This window comes from Bicyclus anynana, chromosome 26 (genome assembly GCF_947172395.1).
Source record: "Bicyclus anynana chromosome 26, ilBicAnyn1.1, whole genome shotgun sequence".
NCBI lineage: Eukaryota > Metazoa > Arthropoda > Insecta > Lepidoptera > Nymphalidae > Bicyclus > Bicyclus anynana.
Genome location: NC_069108.1, coordinates 780,853 through 802,856, shown reverse-complemented (window position 1 = coordinate 802,856; position 22,004 = coordinate 780,853). Strand labels below are relative to the sequence as shown.

The window sequence follows — 22,004 nt, the reverse complement described above, 5'->3', positions numbered from 1 at the left end:
CTGATTTAGATCCAGCGACCTTAAACCGCTCCAGCCTCGGCAACTCCTCGCTGCCGGCTACCAGCTGGTGATGTTCCGCAGGTGCCACTTGCTGAAGGCGTCGCGCGCCACGTCCTCCGGCACTCCGCCCACGAACATGGGCCGCTCCAGCCTCGGCAACTCCTCGCTGCCGGCTACCAGTACATCATCACGTCGTACCTTTGAAGCTGGTGATGTTCCGCAGGTGCCACTTGCTGAAGGCGTCGCGCGCCACGTCCTCCGGCACTCCGCCCACGAACATGGGCCGCTCCAGCCGCAGGTACTCCTTGTTGCCTGCACACACACACACACACACAGCGTACAGAGGAGGGCGATAGAGAATGGCAGTAATATAGGAGAATGAGGGAATCATCATTATCAGACTATTTTAACTCTACAAGGACTCTACTCCCAGACATCCTTCTTTATAGAAGAGGATTCTTTGAATAAATTACATGTTCATTATATAATTTTAAATTAATATGTCACCTTAGTATCCTTAAGTTCTACCTTATCCTAGCTAGTGCCGACTCGTAAATCTATGTCCTTTATCTAACCTAACCTAACCTTGTCCTTTACCTAACCTAACCTTGTCATTTACCTAACCTAACTTTGTCCTTTACCTAACCTAACCTTGTCCTTTACCTAACCTAACCTTGTCCTTTACCTAACCTAACCTTGTCCTTTACCTAACCTAACCTTGTCCTCTACCTAACCTAACCTTAGTGGTTAGAAAGAAAGAAAGAAAGAAAGAAAGAAAGAAAGTACAAAAGAGTCAAGAAAGCGCGATACACTTAGTCCATAAATATCATCTGTCTGAATCGTTTTTTTTAGCCTTATCCCTAAGTCTAGTCTAGCATAACACCAGCAATAGAGAACCAGAACAAAATCAAGATCAATCTTTAGGCACCTTCGTTGATGATGGAGCGAGCGGGCCCGTCGTCCACCCGCAGTGTGAAGTTCTTCTTAACAGCCAACAGCTCAGCCTTGTGGTAGTTACCGTCTGACACCATCTCGAAACTGAAACCAAGTTGCTATTATGTATTTGCGTCTCCTATTTGTTGCGAATGGAAAATTCTTTAAACGCCGTAAATATTCGATCATAATAATAATGTAAGAATCGTCTATAAACTAAACTTTGTGCGCGATTCCTTCAGTGCCCAGGAAGTTTTCAACTGTTCAAAGTCTTTTTGGGCAGTGGTTATGGTTACTGGTTACCAGTGATCTGATCTTTGTATCCAAAACGCTAATAACGCTCCGTCCATCCATTACTACACATACGCCTCTTGCATGGCCCTCAACCAACAGCTTCCTGTAACCCGCTTGATGTCCTAGTAGGGGGTCGACCAACACTGCGCTTTACTGTGCGAGGTCGTCCACTTTGGGACCCTAACGTCCACATCGGTTCTTCGAACTATTTGCCCGAAAATAAAGAAACAATGGGCGCACTTCAGCTTCGCGGCTCGCTGAGCTACATCAGTGAGTTTAGTTTTTCTGCGGATCTCCTCATTTCTGATTCGATCACGCTCCATCTCCCGACTGACTTTGAGCCTTTTTTAGCCTTAATGGCCTTGGCTGTGGCTACAAAAAATCACCGCAAACTCGATTAGAAGACAAGACAATTAGCCACTAATGTTCGCCTCAGTGTCACTAGCGGGTAAAAAAAATTTGCCCCCTTCGCTCACCTGTACATGGTGGAGGTGGGGTGGTTCCCGACGTCGTAGCTGACGCGCACGCGCCCGTTGAACAGCTCCACCGCCAGGTGCTCGTTGTCGCCGTAGTACATGAGCACTCCGTGCTGCTGCTTCGTGCTGAACACTGCAACAGTTTAAGGCAATGATTATTAATACCCTGGCCACAAATGAAGTAGAAGAGGAAATCTTCAAAGCAAAGTGTATGATTGTTTTGAGGAAGCCACAACTGCCATTACAGATACAAAGAAAGTTGACAAATGCAAATATCTTGGGTCGTGACTCATGGAAAAGTGACACTGCCATCAGAGATTGCTTTTGCATCTTTTATGTAGATGAAGAAAGTTTTCTGTGGCCATCAAGTTTCTCTAAAATTATATACCAGACTCCTGCAGTGTTACATATGGCCGGTAGTATTATATAGCTGTGAAGCATGGACCCTAGTGGAAGATCTACGTAAAAATCTAGAAGCCTTTGAGATGTGTAAATACCGCAGAATGCTCCGCATAAGCTGGACGACGAAAGTCTCGAACACCGAGGTTCTTGCCAGAATGCAGAAGAAGACAGCTTGTAAAAGCTTGCGACACGATATATACCGTTTTCTTCAAACCACCATGATGGGCAAGGTTGTAGGCAAAAGAGGAGCAGGAAGAAGAAAGAAGTCCTAGCTACGAAACATAGGGGAGTGGACTGGCATAAAGACAGTCGAAGAACTTTTCCGCCTAACCATGAACAAGGAAAAGTTGAGAAAGCTGACCGCCGATCTTCAGTAATGGAGAAGCACTCAAAGAAGATTAAGGAAATTTTCGTATTTAAGGTTTGCTAGTATTTTTTGTATATGCATATTCATCAGGTACCCACTACAAAGGCTTTGCTTACTTTAAAGATAGCAATGGCTTCCGAAAGCGCCACAGCCAAGGTGCTGGCACGACTACCCCACTCCAGAGTGTGGGGTAGTCACTCCAGCACCATCGGATGTAGTCCAATGAGTTGATGGATTCTCACCGAGCGTGACGTTGGCCTGCGGCTCGGTGCGCAGCGGCTCCAGCTCGACGAGCGAGTCGTTATGGTTGAAGGTGAGAGACGTGAGGTATTCGCACAGACGACCTGCGGACACAATCATTTTATATTGATACTATTTGACATATTTTTTTACGACTTGTACGACGAATTGGTGTCAACCGTCCTTGGGAATAAAGTCTGGTGGGTTTTTCGACTCCCCACCTCTGGTTCGATGGATACTTATGGGTACTCACCACATCTCGGATCAAATGGGCAGTGGTCTCTTTGTCGGAATATAGGTAACTATAAATACAGTACTACATTAAATGTATAATGTGATAAATTGTTACCCACTTCGACGAAGTTTCCCTTATTCGTCTGTTATGACATCCACGGACAGATTTGAAGCGGCCCTATTCTTACACCGAGAACCGCAGTGAATACATACATAATTTAAGATTTATGATATGAGAGTATATGAAGAATATTTCATTATTTGATCAAGAGCAGCAGATCTTACCCGAGTAGCCCGGCGCGCACTTGCACAGGTAGTCGGCGGGCGCGAGGCGGTCCGTCAGCTCATCCTGCGGACGAGCCACTGATATTTAATTACACTACTAATTACACTGCGGGCACGAGGTGTACGACACGTGCAGACGAATCACATGAGGCCTCGCTTGCGTATAGACATGCGGGAAGATGGGGCACTACAGAAGTGCGGTCAAGGAGAGCTACAGAAGGGGGAAATCAACGGGATCTATAGAAGGGGAAGTCAAGGGGAGCTACAGAAGAGGGAAGTCAAGGGGGGGGGGGCACAGAAGAAGGAAGTCCAGAGGAGCTACAGGAGGGGGAAATCAAGGGGATCTACAGAAGGGTGAAATGAAGGGGAGTGACAGAAGTAGACGTACGAAAATTGTTGACAAATCACAGGAGTCTTCGCCCGCGTATATACGAGTACAAGCAAGACTTAGGGGGGAACTAGGTGAAAGCGCTGGTTCTTGCCTACTGCTGAGACACTGAGATGCGTGTCACAATTTCAAACGTTTTTAAAGTAAAACTTCTTTGCGCACACTTGACTTAGGAAGTAAGTTATGCGTTACGAAAAGAGTAATTGGGTGAGGCTTCTAAGATGCGTGCTGCCATCTACAGGCATAGTAAAACAGTGTTTGTTATTTTATACGCCAGTAGATGATAGAGATTATTAGAGACCTTTGAAACAATACCTTTTTGTAAACTCAAGAACCTGCTGCGATGCAGTTATGCCTATGGCTCATAGATGGCACTTAGTTTTTTATTTTTTAATCAAGTTTTATATTTTTTATTTTTTCTTATTAATGTGTGTGTGTGAGAGTGTACGCACGTGCACAGCCAGGTAGCACACGCCGTGCACGCAATCGTGGTGCGCGCACGGGGACGTGCCCAGCGCGGCGTGCGGCGCCGCCTCGCAGTAGCGGCCCGCGTGCCCCGCGGCGCACGCGCAGCGGTACTCGTCCAGCCCGTCCACGCACGTCGCGCCGTTCTGAGAATAGTAAGAAATATTGATTAATACTATATTATATATTTTATTAATTGTAATATAGCTATATTAAAGATTGTATAATTGATTGTAATTTGTATTGTTTACTAGCGGACCCGGTCAAGCTTCGCTTTGACTTATGTGCACTTCTTCCCTATCCCTACTCTATATTACTCTACCCCTACCCTACCCCTACCATTCCCCTACTCTTACCCCTACCCTACCTCTATTCTACCCCAACCCTACTCCTACTTAAAACTCAAACGTTTATATGGGAAATAGAAAAGGGTTGATTTTATGGTTTTCCCAGCTATTATCCTAATTTTTCTCACCTTTTGAACCTTCCCTATACCTCCACGAACATTTCAAGACCAAGATGAGATAAATCCGTTCATCCGTTCTCGAGTTTTAGCGAGACTAACATAAAAAATATTATGACTAAATTGACATTACATAAAATTATGCTCAACGACCTCAGCAGGGTTTCTCAACGTGTGGGCCTAAAAATGAACATGAGCAAGACGAAGATCATGACTAATACTCATGTACCGCTCCACCCAGTTATTGTTGAGGACTCAGCGCTCGAAATTGTAGACGAATATATATACCTAGGACACACAGTCCAGTTAGGTAGGTCCAATTTTGAGAAAGAGGTGAATCGCCGAATCCAGCTCGGCTGGGCAGCGTTCGGGAAACTCCGCGACATCTTTTCGTCCGAAATTCCTCAGTGCTTGAAGACGAAAGTCTTCGATCAGTGCGTGTTGCCAGTGATGACATACGGATCCGAGACTTGGTCGCTGACTATGGGCCTTATTAGAAGGCTCAAAGTCACTCAGCGGGCGATGGAGCGAGCTATGCTTGGAGTTTCTCTGCGTGATCGAATCAGGAATGAGGAGATCCGCAGACGAACGAAAGTCACTGACATAGCTCAGCGAGTCGCGAAGCTGAAGTGGCAATGGGCGGGCCACATAGTTCGAAGAGCCGATGGACGTTGGGGCCCCAAGGTGCTGGAATGGCGACCCCGCACCGGAAAGCGCAGTGTTGGGCGACCCCCCACTAGGTGGACCGAGGATATTAAGCGGGTTGCAGGGAGCCGCTGGATGCTGGCGGCTCGAGATCGTTGTGCTTGGAGGTCCATGCAAGAGGCCTATGTCCAGCAGTGGACGTCTATCGGCTGATAAGGAAGGACATAAAATTAGATTGTATATTCACAAAAAAAATGTATTATTAATTGTGTTGATAACTGTATAATTGATTGTAATTTGTATTGTTTATTTGTATCTGCTATCGAAATAAAGGCTATTATTATTATTATATTAAATATTTTTTTTTAAATATGTATGTGTTTTTTGTTGAATTCTTGTGTTAACGCCAAAGCATTGCCTTGATGATAGTGCGGTCTTTGCCTATATGCCAGTGCGAAGTTGACCTTATTACCAATGTCTGTAAATATTCTCAAACTTTCCTTGATCCTATAAATTAAGAGATCCTGAAGTCAGGTTCAAACTACATACTCGTAAATGGCGACCGTGCCTGGACTACAAAAATCTTCTTAAGAAATCTTGATAAGAAATCATAAAACCCCAGCGGGAATCGTCAAAGCCATCACCAGAGCGGCAATAATTTCACGATATCAGGTGGTCCACGCATGGGTCGGCTGATGATGGAGTCAGTCAGTCACCTGGCACATGTGGTTGATGCAGTCGTCCGCGTTGACGGTGCAGTTCTGCCCGGAGTAGCCGCGGGGGCACGCGCAGCTGTAGTGGCTCTCGTGGTCCACGCACGTGGCTCCGTTGGCGCACGGGTTGAACTCCGAGCTGCAGAAAGGGATCTTCTTCTCGCAGAACTCTCCTACGGGAAAATCATCGGTGATGAAGAAGGTAATTTGAGCTTAAAGCAGTAGGTACCCATCCACATAAGCGCAAAGGCTTGAACTCATGATCACTTTAACCAAAAATCTAGCTTAACTTATAATTAGTACCAGACACTAGGGTTTGGTTTTAATACCTAGCCGGAATGATAACAGCTAGACCTAGTTTTACCCTAAAACAATCTGCTAGTACAATATGTAACCAACGCTACACCTTATTATATAGAACCCAAAATTAAACCCGTAGTGCATTATGGTTTTAGCCATGACATATCTATGAAACAACAATTGCTGTACTTTAAGTAATATACACTGGGTTTAAGTTTTAAATTAAATACATTACTGGTTCAAAAGTTACTACTTATACCCTATTTTATAAATTCATTAAAATACCGGGCGAAGGACTACACCCCAGCAGACACCATAAAGATTGTTACCCATAAAGCCGGGAGCACACTTGCACGTGTACCCCTCGAGGTGGTCCACGCAGGTGGCGTTGTTCTGGCAGCGGTGCGCCGCGCAGTCGTCGATGTTGACCTCGCAGCGCACGCCGGTGTAGCCCGCCTGGCACGCGCAGCTGTGGAGACAGAGATTAGGGAGATGCTTAATTACTGCGTTGCGTAAAAACGGATCAAGAAAATAAAAAATGAAAATAAAACCTGTATCTATCTGTAACCTTTTAGACAAAGGGTGCTCAGCATAATATCCCGTGTCTTATTTACAGGCATAATACACGGCGCTGATTTATTTCACCTGTATCAACGTCAAAAAGGATCAACGCATTGTATGCCATACCTGCATTGCGATAACGCAGGGAGTCGCAATGCAAGAGGACACACCAGGCCACCGACTGACAGAGTCGGTGGCCCCGTTGCAATGTTAACACAAGCATCGCAACGCAGCGTGTGTAAACCGCTTTACTTATCCACAGAAAATTGTGAAGGGAACATAAATCAGTCAGATTTAAAGGACATGGCTAATATTTTTTTGAAACAAAAGCTTCTGAATCTGTCCTTCATACAACAGCTGACTGACGCCTTGCGCAAATGGTGCACCATAACACGCGTCGATCTGATGCTGACATGTGTCCATGGTAACTCCGTGACACAAGTGTCATGATTTTTATAAAAAAGGACTCTTTGTTCTCTATGTTTTATATTCTGTGATAAAATCTGTAGTCTGTGAAATGACAATGACATGCCTGATATGATTGGATGTTGCAAAAGGCGCCATTTATTGTAAGACCAATAGGAACGTTTGGCGGTCAAACGGGGCAATGGAGGAGGAAAAATGGTTGATTCTTTTTGGGGTGTGGTGAAGAAACGTGGTTGGCTGGTAATGGTGATGATACCTGAAGCGTCCCTTCTCCAATAGGTAACAGACTGCGATGCGATGTATCCCTGAACTGCCTTTGATTGAACAGTGAAGGAACAAGAAACCATACCTGAATCGACCCTCCTCAAGTAGCTGACACACGCCATGCGCACACGGTGCCCCATAGCACGCGTCGATCTGATGCTGGCACGTGTCGCCGTGGTACCCCCGCGCACAGACGCAAGCGAAGCCGCCGCCCGGCGTGGTCTCGCACACCCCACGTTCCCCGCACGGCCGTGCTCTGCAGCGGTCGCATTTAGCGAGCACGGCGTCCGGCGGCGGAGCACGGCACTCGAACGTGCTTGAGCTTGTGCTGAGGACAAGCTTGTCGCGCATGCGCGGCGGCTCGGCGCAGCGAGCTATGCCGGCCTCGACGTATTCGCCCGCTACTTTGACCCACTCGGAGAGCCAGCGCGTGTTGCAGTCGCAGTAGAGTGGGTTCGAGCCTAGTGCGCTGCAAAACAAACAAACAACTGCTAAGTTTTTGATATATTTATACATACTAATATTTTAAATGCGAAAGTAAGTCTGTCTGTATGTTTGTTACTATTTAACGCCGCTACTATTAAAGCGATTTGGCTGAAATTTGGAATGGAAATGGATTATACTCTGGATTAACACATAGGTTTTATCCCAAAAAAATCCATGGTTTCCCGAGATTTGCAAAAACTGATGATTTTAATGATATGAATGTTTGTTACTCTTTCACGCCTCGACTACTGAACCGAATTAGCTGAAATTTTGTATTGAGATATATCCCGGACAAATCCATGGTTCCCGAGGGATTTGTGAAAAACTAAATTCCACGCGGACGAAGTCGCGGGTTTCCGCTAGTTAATATTATAAATAGCGAACGCCTGCGAGTTCGTCTCCCGCGTCAGTTTTTCGCAAATCCCGCGGGAACCATGGATTTTTCCGGTGTAAAAAGTAGTATGTGTTAATCCATATCCATGTAGGTATCTACAAACGCTTCGAAAACTATAAATATATGGGAATGACATATCCGGACGAAAACTTCATCACGTGAAATGTCGATAACTTGTAATGCCATGTTTTCGTAAAATGTCCCGTACCTATACTAATAATATAAAGTTAAAGAGTTTATTTGTTTTTTGGTTGAACGCACTAATTTCAGGAACCACTGGTCTGATTTGATAAGTTCTTTCAGTGTTAAATAGCCCATTTATCGAGGAAGGTTATAGGCTATATATTATCCCCGTATTCCTACGGGAACGGGAACCACGCGGGTGAAACCGCGGAGGCGTGTACTAGTTATTACTTTAAATCCCACTTTTAATTTTATGTTTTTTTTAATGTGCAAGTAAAAAGTTTCAGATCAGTTACGAGCAACAAACGAGAAAATAAAATTTTAATAAAAAAAATTCAACCGACTTCCAACTCTAAAAATAACTTTAACTAAAAAGCAAAAAATAACATCCTATGTGCTACCTTCTGATCAGTTTGAAGGCGGTGCCAAGCCAGTGATGTTTTAATAAAACACGTTTAAACTACAAAATTTATGTGGTTCTTTCAGAAACAGCTTTAATTAAAACACGACACTGGCTTGGCACCGCCTTCAAACTGATCAGAAGGTAGCACATAGGATGTTATTTTTTGCTTTTTAGTTAAAGTTATTTTTAGAGTTGGAAGTCGGTTGAATTTTTTTTATTAAAATTTTAATTTTTTTATTTTTAGTGTTAGCATACCTACTGCGTGTGTACAGTCACAACCTATCTAAGTGGAAAGTTCTTAATAATACAAAATTATCAAGTCAAAACACAAGGTAGCTACTGTGAGCCGTCGAGGAGTTCTCTTCACTGAGCTTCGTCTTCAGCACCAGACCCTTAATACAGTCACAATCCATCTAGGTGGAAAGTTCTCATCAATACAAATTTATCAAGTCCAAACAGAAGGTAGTTACTGTGAACCGTCGAGGAGTTCTCTTCACTGTCCCTCGTCTTCATCACCAGACCCTTAATACAGTCACAATCCATCTAGGTGGAAAGTTCTCATCAATACAAATTTATCAAGTCCAAACACAAGGTAGCTACTGTGAACCGTCGAGGATTTCTCTTCACTGTCCCTCGTCTTCATCACCAGACCCTTAATACAGTCACAACACATATAGGTGCAAAGTACTCATCAATACAAATCAATCAAGCCCAAACAAAAGGTGACTGCTGTAAATCCTTGACGAGTTCCATCGTCTGTGTTTCGGCTCCATCATCAGACCAACTCCAAACCTTCATAAAGTTGTAGTGGTTTAAAATACCTTATGGAAACATAACAAACGCACTAGCCGTCTCTACAACTTTCGAAAGTTCCCCTCAATTTCTCCAGGATGCCATCATCAGATCCTGACATGAAAAAAATGGGACCACCCTGGAAGTAAACCCTTCAAAACAAAAAAATAATTTTCAAAATCGGTCCATAATTGACGGAATTATCGCTGGACATACATAAAAAAAAAAAAAAAAAAAAAAAAACATACATACAGCCGAACGTAGAACCTCCTCCTTTTTGGAAGTCGGTTAAAAACGATACTTATATAGTTTGAAATTAGCTTGTAATGATATGATACTTACACATGTGATATGGACTGCAAATCACGAAACACTCCATCCTGCAGCATGGAGATGTTGTTGCCATGTAGAGACAGTACGCGCAGCTGCGTCAGACCCTTGAGCGCGTCACGCTGCAACAACAATATAGTCAGTATGGTTGATGCCAACAACAGTCGTAGATAGATGCTGCCAACAACAATCGTAGATAGATGCGACCGACAAGAACCGTCGATAGATTCTGCTGACAACAATCATAGCGTCGGCCTAGATGTGATATCTCGTAACTAACAATTTTTGATAAAAATTGTTTTTGATGCAGAAAGCTTCAAACAGCTTTTCTGGTGGTAAATATCTTGTAGTACGTACATTAGAAACGTTTTTGGTTGTATAAAACGACTTTTAGTGAAACCTAAAAGATGTTTCTTGTCTCTCCTGTATCACATCTAGACCGACGATAGATAGTTGACAGAATGAGAGTTGGAAAAATAGTACATTTTCAAATTATACAATAATATGCCTAAACACTATTGTAGTCCGATGTCTCAACCACATGGGCAAGTCAAGACCAAAACCCATTGCCCAAGTAGTAGAAGCATCAAACACCATTCTCTCATGTTTGGTACAACTACCAGCTTAGCACTGTGCTGCAAGAACTAAGCAAATACTAAAGCATACAGCGTTTTACAGCTATATTTCAACGACAGGCACAAAATATGATTGACGCTGCCAACAACAATCATAAGTACAGTGTCGAATAGACACTAAGTTGATTGATGCTACCAATAATAACAATAATAAACATAGTAACGAAAAGATACTTAAAATAATGATTGATACTGTCAACAACAATCTTAAACATAGAGTTAGGACGAGAATCATAGAATGATTGATGCTGCCACAACAATCATAGATAGTGTATTGATGAGAATTACAATACTATTGACGCTGTCAACAACAATCGCAGGTAGAGTAACAATGAGAGTTACAGTATGATTGATGCTACCAACAACAATCACAGATAGAGTATCTATGTTGTTGGACTGAGTCAAGCAAGGCAGGGGGATGAATGTCACCTGAACGCATCGGAGCCTGTTGTAGCTGACGATGAGGGTGGACAGCTTGGTGAGCGCCTCGAACGTGTTGTTGGAGAGCACGCTGATCTTGTTGTTGGAGAGGTCGAGGCGCGTGAGCTGCGTGAGGTGTCGCAGCTGCTCCGCCGATATGCTGGTTATGTCGTTCGACTCCAGGTAGCTGGCAGCAGATGACCAACGTTTAACATGGGTTTAAACTAGGGGTTAACGCTTAATTAAAGTCATGCAAGATGGTAAACAATTTGTCAATTAAAAGTCTCTCTAAACTGATATCCTATTGAAGATAGATTTGTATTGTATGAATCCAATAAGCTTAGAAATACTTCTTTTATTCTTTGATGAGAAAACCCTTGACTGACACATCTGGTGTTAAGTGATGATGTATAAGATGGAAACGGGTTTACTTCGAAAAGGCAAACGTATATTGTTACGAACTAGGGTTCGAAGATTTGGATTGAAACACCTGGTGATTCTTATGAGTTATTTTTATGATATCCACTTTATTAGCCGAGAGCCAATACACACTTCCAAACGTAGGCAATTCGCAATTCGTTGTCCAAAAATCGTAGCCGAGTTCACTATTGTTCACTTGTCTCGCTGGTATTACTTCGATGTTACTCACTTCGTTCCGAAGTAATAACACTGTCGTCTCCGTCGCGTATTTATACCCGTCAGAATGATTCTATACTACAGCTTTTCTTAATGAGTACTGTTTACCAACAATGAAATTAGAAATGAAGGTATGTTATGCATAACTTATTTATATTAAATTATGTATAGTTCGTTTATAAAATGTTATATGAAATATATTAACCATAACTAATTGTTCTAAGCTTATTAATCAAATTCATTTTCATTAATTTAAGGAGAACGGAGGTCCTGGGTTCGATCCCTGGCTGGGCAGATTGAGATTTTCTTAATTGGTCCCGGTCTGGCCGGTGGGAGGCTTCGGCCGTGGCTAGTTACCACCCTAAGGGCAAAGACGTACCGCCAAGCGATTTAGCGTTCCGGTACGATGTCGTGTAGAAACCGAAACGAGTGTGGATTTTCATCCTCCTCCTAACAAGTTATCCCGCTTCCACATTAGACTGCATCATCACTTACCATCAGGTGAGATTGTAGTCAAGGGCTAACTTGTCAAGAATAAAAAAAAAAGGTGTGAAATGACTAGTGATTTATAACCTCATTTTTAATTTGTTTGTTGGTAAACAGTACTCATCAAGAAAGGCTGTAGTATAGATCATTTTCGGAAAACTTACACGCGTGTCGTTTATTCCACGAAATTCGACACAAAACAATAACAAAAGATTTGTCGAGCGATTGTGGACCTTATGTCGCTAGTATTGAGGTCCTCCGACACAATATCTCTACAGCACATGGTCACTCACAGCTCGGTGGTGTAGGGCGGGATGCGGGCGGGCAGGGCTGCGAACTTAGCGCGGGCACAGCGCACTACTGTACCGGCGCAGGAGCACCCGGCCGGGCAGTAGTCCGCGGGCAGGCAGCCCTTGTCTTCCGCTGGAACGAATGATACAGGTAAGTTGAATACGGTGGACAGCTGGAGTTCAGACCCTGATGACTTTGAGAGGTAACGTAAAAAAGGAGGGTCCAAAGGATGTCTGGCATTTTTAGACTTTTTTTTTTATTGAGAAAGAATACAATGAGGAACTTAAGCTAACTTATCCTAATAACTATACAAATCATGCCCACGTGGAATGGTGGCAAGAATACTGGCTGCATTTCCGCGCTGGACAGCCAGGCTGATCCTTTGCGTAAAAAATGAGCCAGCCCTTCTGTCACCAGTCGAAGCAACTTGCCGCGGTGAATGATTCGGTAAAATTTTTTGGCACTGCGACTCTATGGCCCACGGCCAAAGGTACAAATATGTAACTCTCTGTTAGAGAGGCATACTTGAGCCACTTACCGGTTTCAGCTTTTTCTGCTGCGGCTCCCGGTCTTGATTCTGTCTCCCTGATATGACACGGTGCTAATGTGTCAACGCATGTAGCGTCCCACATTAGGGCCCGCCCCATTTTCCAGGGAACTAGTCCATCAGGTCTCTTGCCATCATCCCGACTTATTCCTGACGGCTCGATTAGCGCAGGAAAGACTGGCTTTAATTATGGTAAGCAATAATGCAGTCTAAGTTCAAACTTTTTTTGTACGAATTAGAAATGTGGATGCAAGTCAATTCATACGAGTTGTCCGGATATCCACAACGTAAGGGTGCTATCGTTCACATGTCACCTTCCCCTTCCCACCATCGCTCACAACATACCGAGTACATTCACCAGTATGTTGTTAAGCCCATAATTCATGGTCAAACACCTAGCCTATTTTTTTTGTTCATGTCTGCGATCAGTCGTTACACTATAAACAGGTGAGTTGTGTGACTTAGGGACGGTTTCTGACAGGAGAGTCAGAGCTCTGCCGTCAACTGTGATCGAGCACGTCAGCTCGCTTCAGGCGTTTGATTCAACCACCAGTGAGCTAGCGAGACGATTAAGATGTCGGGTTAGCCTTTCTTTGTGCTTTCTACAATTGTTTGTTCCTCACAGATAGTTGAAATACGAGCCTATATAAACTTATAGTAAATCTGTAGAGAGGTCAATTCTGTACATGAAATATATTTCCAAAATATTTGTCAGGGGTGATTAGTGATCGTTAGTGATGCCGAAAATGCAATCAGTATTGTCTGTCTGTCGACGGAATTTAATGAAACTTGGTACAAATACTCTTCATACTCCTGGGCAGGTTATAATATAATTTTCATCACGCAACGATCAATAGGAGCAGAGCAGTGAAGGGAAATGTTGGGAAAACGGGAGAAGTTACTCCATTTTTACAGCGATACTATTGTAAGGGCTGGATTAAAGAGGTCTAAGGGCGGACGAAGTCGCGGGCGTCCGCTAGTCTTTCATTGTCATCCTTTTGTTGTCGATGTCCAGTCGACTCGCACAAAACGTTTCGCATCGACGTTCCTAATAAGAACAGCGAAGATGTGGAACGCCCTTCCGGCTTCTGTGTTTCCTAACATTGAAATGATTTGTGCACCTTCAAGACAAGAGTGAATAGGCATTTTCTAGGCAAGCGCGCTCCAACCTAGACCTCATCATTGCTTTCCACCAGGCATGATTGTAGTCATGTCAATATTATAATTAATATTATAAAGCTGAAGAGATTGTTTGTTTGAACGCGCTAATCTCAGGAACTACTGGTCCGATTTGAAAAATTCTTTCAGTGTTAGATAGCCCATTTATCGAGGAAGGCTATAGGCTATATTATCCCCGTATTCCTACGGGAACGGGGACTACGCGGGCGAAACCGCACGGCGTCAGCAAGTTTAGAAATAAAAAAAAGTCTTAAAAACCCAGTTATGTACTCACGTGTGCACTTGAAGTCGGCGAGCTCCAGATGCTGCAGCTCCGTGCCCCGCAGCGGCGGCGGGTGCGCGCACGCCGCGCCCGTGGCCAGGCGGCGCCCGCGCAGCCAGGGGCCCACCCACGAGATGTGGCACGTGCAGTGCAACGGGTTGTTGCCCAGCGACCTGGCATACACACACAAGTCAATAATTTAAAATTTCTATAATGATCGATGGTGAAACACTGGAAATAGAGAATTCCACAGTTTTCCTGGGAGTGACCTTGGATTGTAAACTTCAGTGGGGTGCTCATATAGAAAAACTATCTGGTAAACTTAGCTCAGCGGCATTTGCAGTGAGAAAAATAAGACAGTTCACTGATGTTGATACAGCTAGGCTTGTTTATTTTGCGTACTTTCACAGCGTAATGTCTTACGGTATTTTGTTGTGGGGCAAGGCTGCCGATATACAATCTATATTTGTACTTCAAAAAAGAGCAATTCGAGCAATATATCAACTAAAATCACGCGAGTCCCTTCGTCAAAAGTTTAAAGAAATAGGTATACTAACAGTAGCCTGTTAGTATATATTTAGCAGTATTGTCTATGTAAGACAAAATATTAATTTGTACAAACGAAAAGGAGATTTAAACCCACGTCTTACTAGACACGGGCATAACTTAGTTATTTCTGCATATCGTCTCCAAAGAGTAAAAATAGTAGATTGTTATACAAGGGGCTAAAAAGACCGTTTTATTATATACGAGGTATTTTTAGGGACCGAGACGTAAGGCGTGGGCCGCCTAAATAGAAACCGAGTTTATAATGGATTTAGCCCCGCGTGTTACACTCTGCTTTTCACTACGATTGCGAGACAATAAAATAGTTTAGTACAATATTCAATGATTTATTTTAATTGAAAATTAAATGTACAAAGTCTACAATTTTGGATATTAAGGGAGATGCTTTTACCCGGTAACATAATTTCCGACTACTGTGAAGGTGAATAATGAGTATGTGAGGTAAACGTGGGAGGAAAAAAAATTAAAAAACTCCTTTCGTAAGTGAATCCATTCGTTGTCGTTTTCTCCACTTTATCTAGGTAGGTATTTAAGTAAATGCGTCTCGACTTTGATGGTAACAGATTGAAAATTTCATCCATCTCCAAATTAGAATCACCATTCTCACTAGATGAAGACAACAATAACAATTATATTTGAATAAAAATTTTAATAAAAAAAATTCAACCGACTTCCAACTCGAAAATTAACCTAAACTAAAAAGCAAAAAATAACATCTTACCTATATGCTACCTTCTGATCAGTTTGAAGGCGGTGCCAATCCAGTGTCATGTTTTAATTAAAGCCGTTTCTGAAAGGACCACAGAAATTTTGTAATTTAAACGGCTTAAATTAAAACATCACTGGATTGGCACCGCCTTCAAACTGATCAGAAGGTAGCATATAGGTAAGATGTTATTTTTTGCTTTTTAGTTTAGGTTAATTTTCGAGTTGGAAGTCGGTTGAATTTTTTTTATTAAAATTTTTATTTTTAAATTTTTAGTGTTAGCACACCTACTGAGAGTGAACACAAATGAAACGTTATTTTCTTATAATAAGTATCTAAGTCCTATAATCCCAATTTTAATTTTATAATACTAGGTACCTTAACTCATATACAAAATTTCACTGCCCCTTTATCCACACGTAATATGAATATTGAGAAAAACGTGAATGGTGACTGTCCCCCGTCTTCATCACCAGACCCCCTATGCAGTCACAATTCATATGGTTGGAAAGTTCTCATCAATACAAAATTATCAAGTCAAAACATAAGGTAGCTACTGTGAACCGTCGAGGAGTTCCCTTAACTGTCCTTCTTCTTCTTCTTCTTCTTTAATACAGTTACAACCCATCTAGGTGGAAAGTACTCATCAATACAAATAAATGAAGCCCAAACAAAAGATACCTGCTGTAAATCGTTGACGAGTTCCATCGTCTGTGTTTCGGCTCCATCATCAGATTAACTCCAGACCTTCATAAAATTGTAGTGGTTTAAAATACCTTATGAAAACACTAACAAACGCACTAGCCGTCCTTACGATTTTCGAAAGTTCCCCTCAATTTCTCCAGGATGCCATCATCAGATCCTGACATGAAAAAAATGGGACCACCCTGAAATCAAACCCTTCAAAACAAAAAAAGAATTTTCCAAATCGGTCCACAAATGACGGAATTATCGCTGGACATACATAAAAAAAAAAAAAACATACATACAGCCGAACGTAGAACCTCCTCCTTTTTGGAAGTCGGTTAAAAATATGTAAGTTACGATCACAAATTTACAATTATTTAAAAAAAAATCAAGTGTGTATTATTCACGCCAATTGTTTTTTAAATTCTCGCTTTTTAATTTTATTTTTTTCACATGAGAAAAAGGCAAAGGTAAAGGATGTCCCATGTCTTCAAATCTCGCTCTATTCGCAACTCAATAAAAATTAAATAAAAAAATGAACGCTGTTACTTCAGCTAAAAAGGTTATTAAGAAATGGTATTGCTTTGAAATTAAACCACACTCTTATATCGTTTATTGGCGACTGACTTAGGCACTTGATCGCGAGTCAAAAGCTGTATCGACGTGAACAGAGAGTGAGCTGGTAAATGCGTTACGAAAAGTGTAATCTGGCGAGGCGAACGGACGTTGACAGGAAGAGTTTTACTTCAGTTATGTTTAAGGTACACTAGATTTTTTGCTGAAAACACATATATTAACAGATGTTAATTCGGAATTTCTGAAATACGACAGTTTAGAATAGACGAGTGAATTAAAATGTATAATAAGAATCAGTTATATGAGTACTCACAGTGTGGTGAGCATGGTGAGGTGGTCGAAAGAGCCCGGAGTGATGCAGCGAATCTTGTTGTCCGTCAGCGAGCTGCAAACATAAATAACTAATGTTATAAACGCGAAAGTTTGTTTGGATGTTTGTATGTATGTTTGGATGTTTGTTACTCTTTAACACCGCTACTACTAAACCGATTTGACTGAAATTTGGAATGGAAATAGATTTTAACTCTGGATTAACACATAAGCAAATTCCATGGGTCCCGAGGAATTGGTGAACAAGTAAATTTCACGCAGACGAAATTGCGGGCGTCCGCTAGTCTATACTAATATTATAAAGCTGAAGAGTTTGTTTGTTTGATTGAACGCGCTAATCTCAGGAACTACTGGTCCGATTTGAAAAATTCTTTCAGTGTTAGATAGCCCATTTATCGAGGAAGGCTATAGGGTATATATTATCACCATACCTTACGAGAACGGGAACCACGCGGGTGAAACCGCGGGGCGTCAGCTAGTAAATAATATTTTGAAGTTTCGAAAGTGTAAATTAAGAGTACTTGAAATAAATAAATTTTGATATTTGACAAAGTCATTTTAGTAATTTTTGCAGACATTCGCTGGCTGCAGGCGGCTCAGTATCGTGATGTTTGGAAGTGCCTACAAAAGGCCTATGTCCTGCAGTGGACTCCATCGGCTGATATGATGATGATTTGACAATGAGAGACGAATACCTTAGCATTCCATGGATAACCGTGCCGGCAGAGAAAAAATCTCCAAGCAACCCTTGACTTGTGACCAATGGGCGTAGGGTCTTTAAGCAAATTATAGAGAGATTTAGCTGGTAATCCTCTCGCACCTACTTCTATGGCGTTGCAGATTTTCCCCTAAATTACCGAGTTGTATTCAGCGTTTCTCCTCCACCAAACGAATCATACATAAAATCGAAACGTTTTGTTTCTTCGTTTTTTATACGCATGGCTAGGGTATGCAACTCTCTCCCTAAGTCACTGTTACCTAATTCTAACAACCTGGTCATCTTTAAGATGAGAGTGAATAGACATTTCCTAGTTACCCTTAGGCTTATCTACACTTCCCATCAAGTGAAATCGTGGTCAAGCGCGAGCTTATTCCATAAATAAAAACTGTGCGTCTCGCTCGGGACGCGCGACAAATATGATAAATTAAACCTGCTTCCGTACGCATGAGAGAAAGGGAAGCCAGTTACGTAGCGCCGTTACGCGTTACGTTACGAAGGCCAGTACGAAGACACGGCAAGACTCACAGGGTGGCGAGGCTGTGGAGGCCGAAGAACATCTTGTCGGTGACGGTCTGCAGCAGGTTGCCGTCCAGCAGAAGCTCCTGGATGGACGCAGCGCCATCGAATGCGTTGTCCTCTATCACGGTTATTCCTGAAACCAAAGATTTGAGGTATATGTGGCAACCGAGAAGGCTAAAGGTCGCCATTGACGGTCAATTATTCTCACGTTTCTGAAAAGCAAACGGCAGTACCCATACTCTACAAGTCATGTACGCAGTGATGAACACACGATCAATTATAGTCGTGGATGCTACAGAAACGTAAGAATAATAATGACCGTTTGTCGCTAGCATAATAGGTATTTGTGGCAACCAAGAAGGCTAATAGGTACTCTAAGAATGGCCGTTGTCTTGGATTTAAATATGAGCACGGAGATCACACATTATACAGGGTGCTCGGGAGTGTTTCCTATAACTTCGAGGTGTTGACAAGTCCAGTTATACTAATTTTTAATTTGATTTGGGTATGATTTGTATAGTTATTAGGATAAGTTAGCTTAAGTTCCTTATTGTATTCTTTCTCATTAGAAAAAAATTAATTCAAATAATTCCAACTCTCCAATAATAATTCCTTTATCCTCGATAAAGGAATTATTAGTTTATCTATCTTTTCATTTTAAAACACGTAATCGTAGTGGTAAAGCTGTCGATATCGACGAGATATTTCAACTGGCACCCCGCACTTCACTAGTACTAGTAAGCTACTTCATGATATTTATCAATGACTAGTAGACGCCGCGCGGTATCACCCGTATGGTTTCCGTTCCCATAGGAATACGGGGATAAAATATAGCCTATAGCCTTCCTCGATAAATGGGCTATATAACACTAAAGAATTTTTCAAATCGGGCCAGTAGTTCCTGAGATTAGCGCGTTCAAACAAACAAACTCTTCAGCTTTATAATATTAGTATAGATTAAAGTTGGTTAGGTCATAATATAAAGGATGCAATATAAGGGACACAATTGAAGATCTATTTACAAAAGAAATATTTTTAAAGCGAAAATATTCATTTTAAACCACATGTTCCTTAGTAATTTATAATTATTTTTCCCTAAAGAATATAACGGGAACTATAGTGTTGGGAAATGCTCCCGAGCACCCTGTATATTCGAACTTGATCATCAAACCATGTTTCCATCTATTTGAATTATTTTGTAACCATGACAAGGTTCAGAGCACACTCTTAAAAAAATGTTCCATAAATTGCCGCAACAAGTTATCTATTGCGCATTACGACATATCCTAAGCCGAGAGAAAGACAAATAATGTCAACCAATAGCGTAATCATTCAGAAATACCGTTCTCTCTTTCGTCCTAACGCAACAAAAGAGGGCGATATAATCGTTTGCGTCAATTATATTAAATAGTGTTAGATGTGTTATGGGCGTATGAAAAATGAGGCGGTCAAAAGAGGAATACACAACTCAATGTTAGTGGTGGTCAACAAAGACCGTTATTTAAACAAATAATACCTAAATATTATCTACAATGTCGAGTTGTGTGTTCAGGAAGTGTAAAAAGTATATACACATATCTTGTAGGAACGTAACCGATCTATAGTCTAGAATACAATTCAAAATCAAAATCAAAAATCATTCATTTCAAGTAGGCTCAGTTTACAAGCACTTTTGACACGTCAGTTGACTATTTGTAAAGATTCTACCACCGGTTCGGAAGGCAGGTTCTGAGAAGAAACCGGCAAGAAACTCAAAATTTGCTCTTTTTAAAAAATCATACAGTATTATAATTTACAATTGATGATAACATTACAATTTCTTATAGTTTTACTTCCTGTGTGAAGGTGGAAGCTGATCCAACGGCCTCCAAGTGCTTTTATCTTTAAGGAACTCATCAATAGTGTAGTAACCTCGACTAAGTAAATATTATTGTGTTGCGCTTTTGCGCGTTTGCTGGTCGACATTTGTCTTTCTAGCGTCTCAAGGTACTTCGTGGCACGTCTCATGAGTCTTTCACTGATTAATGGGAATATCTCACCATTGTTCCGGAAATCCAGTTTGGTGAGGTCCGGCAGCCGGCCGAACAGGCCGTCCGACTTGATCTGGCCCAAGTTGTTGTCTGGCATTATCCTGGCAAAAGTTACAGTCAGATCACTTCCTCATAGTCTTATTTACCCGAATGTATCATAAAAATCAATATATTCAAACCTAGTCATCATCCCCATTCATAACTAGTACTCACAGCGCGACGGTGGTGAGCGGCAGGTCGCGCGGCACGTCGGCGAGCCGAGCACGCGCGCACGCGACGCGCACGCCGCGCACTAACGCGCGCGAGCACGCGCACGCGTCGGGGCACGGCGGCTCGTCGCCGCACGCCTCCGTCGTCTCCTCGCCCGCTGGAAACGTACGCAAAGGTAGTACCATCGATCGTAGATCGTTAGATGGGCCTCAAAGCGTCGCGGAATTGTCATTGGTTTCGCACATTGAGTACGTCATCACTCAGACCAATTATTGTATAGGACCTGCCTCGCTAGACCTTAACTCTCTGTCAAAGTATATGATCTATGATCTAATGCGATTATAAAAACTGTCTCTATAGTATCGATGTTTCATAGTTGTAATCGTGTTCGTCGGTTAAAAAGCTCTGTAAGAATACCTTTTTGTGTAGTTGAATGGTGTAAAAACGGGCAAAAACTTCTAGTTTAGTATAAGATATATACCAAATCTAAGCTCCTATTCCTCAGAAAATGACAGAAAATTTCGTTTGTGATTAAGGGTGCGATACAGGTCCTTCTATAATTGGTCTGAGCTCGTAACACATTTCTCTTTACTTATGTGGCTTGTGTTTTTACACTTCCAAAATGAACACGAAGGCATAATTAAGGGATTAAAAAAAACAGTAATATTTTTTCAAGTCCACGTCCACTCACAGCATGAGCATGTTACATACTAAGATAAGATGTGCGTGCACGTCTTTGGGTAATGACATAAAATTGTGCGTTCTTGAGTATGGAGGGGCCCATCTAACGATTTATATCGATGGTCTAAACTAATTTAAAGAGCTAAGATCACAGAATAAAGAATACCCAGAATGAGTATTTACAAGCAGCGTGGTGAAGCTGTTGAAACCCTTGGGAAAAAAGTCACGAGTCTCCTTGACATTCGCGTATACAAACTATTATGATAATTTATATTTCAAAATTTAACACTAACAACCATTACGTAAATTAATATTATCTATACTAACATTATAAAGAGGTAAAGTTTGTAAGTTTGTAACATTCTTTAAATGGGGTATAAACGGTCGAATTGAGAAACCTCATTTTTTTTTAATTCGGTTAAAAAATAATATTACATTAATTATTTAAATAAATAATTTATTTATTTAATTAATTAA

The 22,004-nt window shown here is 41.8% G+C and overlaps 1 protein-coding gene across 2 annotated transcripts in view; it reads right to left on the bottom strand.

Moving 5' to 3' along the window:
* LOC112045687 (protein slit) overlaps positions 1–22,004 on the bottom strand; it is a 142,527-nt gene that overhangs the window by 10,043 nt on the left and 110,480 nt on the right. For both annotated transcript variants that reach the window (XM_052889563.1, XM_052889564.1), the window contains 17 exons: positions 20,850–21,003; positions 20,646–20,737; positions 18,613–18,739; positions 17,350–17,421; positions 14,513–14,673; positions 12,515–12,644; positions 11,109–11,286; positions 10,057–10,166; positions 7,542–7,925; positions 6,535–6,674; positions 5,909–6,078; positions 4,072–4,230; positions 3,232–3,295; positions 2,715–2,816; positions 1,704–1,836; positions 929–1,038; positions 199–312 (listed from right to left, as the gene is read on the bottom strand). In XM_052889563.1, coding sequence (XP_052745523.1) covers positions 199–312; positions 929–1,038; positions 1,704–1,836; positions 2,715–2,816; positions 3,232–3,295; positions 4,072–4,230; positions 5,909–6,078; positions 6,535–6,674; positions 7,542–7,925; positions 10,057–10,166; positions 11,109–11,286; positions 12,515–12,644; positions 14,513–14,673; positions 17,350–17,421; positions 18,613–18,739; positions 20,646–20,737; positions 20,850–21,003 — 2,400 coding nt within the window. The remainder of the gene's footprint in view (positions 1–198; positions 313–928; positions 1,039–1,703; positions 1,837–2,714; positions 2,817–3,231; positions 3,296–4,071; positions 4,231–5,908; positions 6,079–6,534; positions 6,675–7,541; positions 7,926–10,056; positions 10,167–11,108; positions 11,287–12,514; positions 12,645–14,512; positions 14,674–17,349; positions 17,422–18,612; positions 18,740–20,645; positions 20,738–20,849; positions 21,004–22,004) is intronic.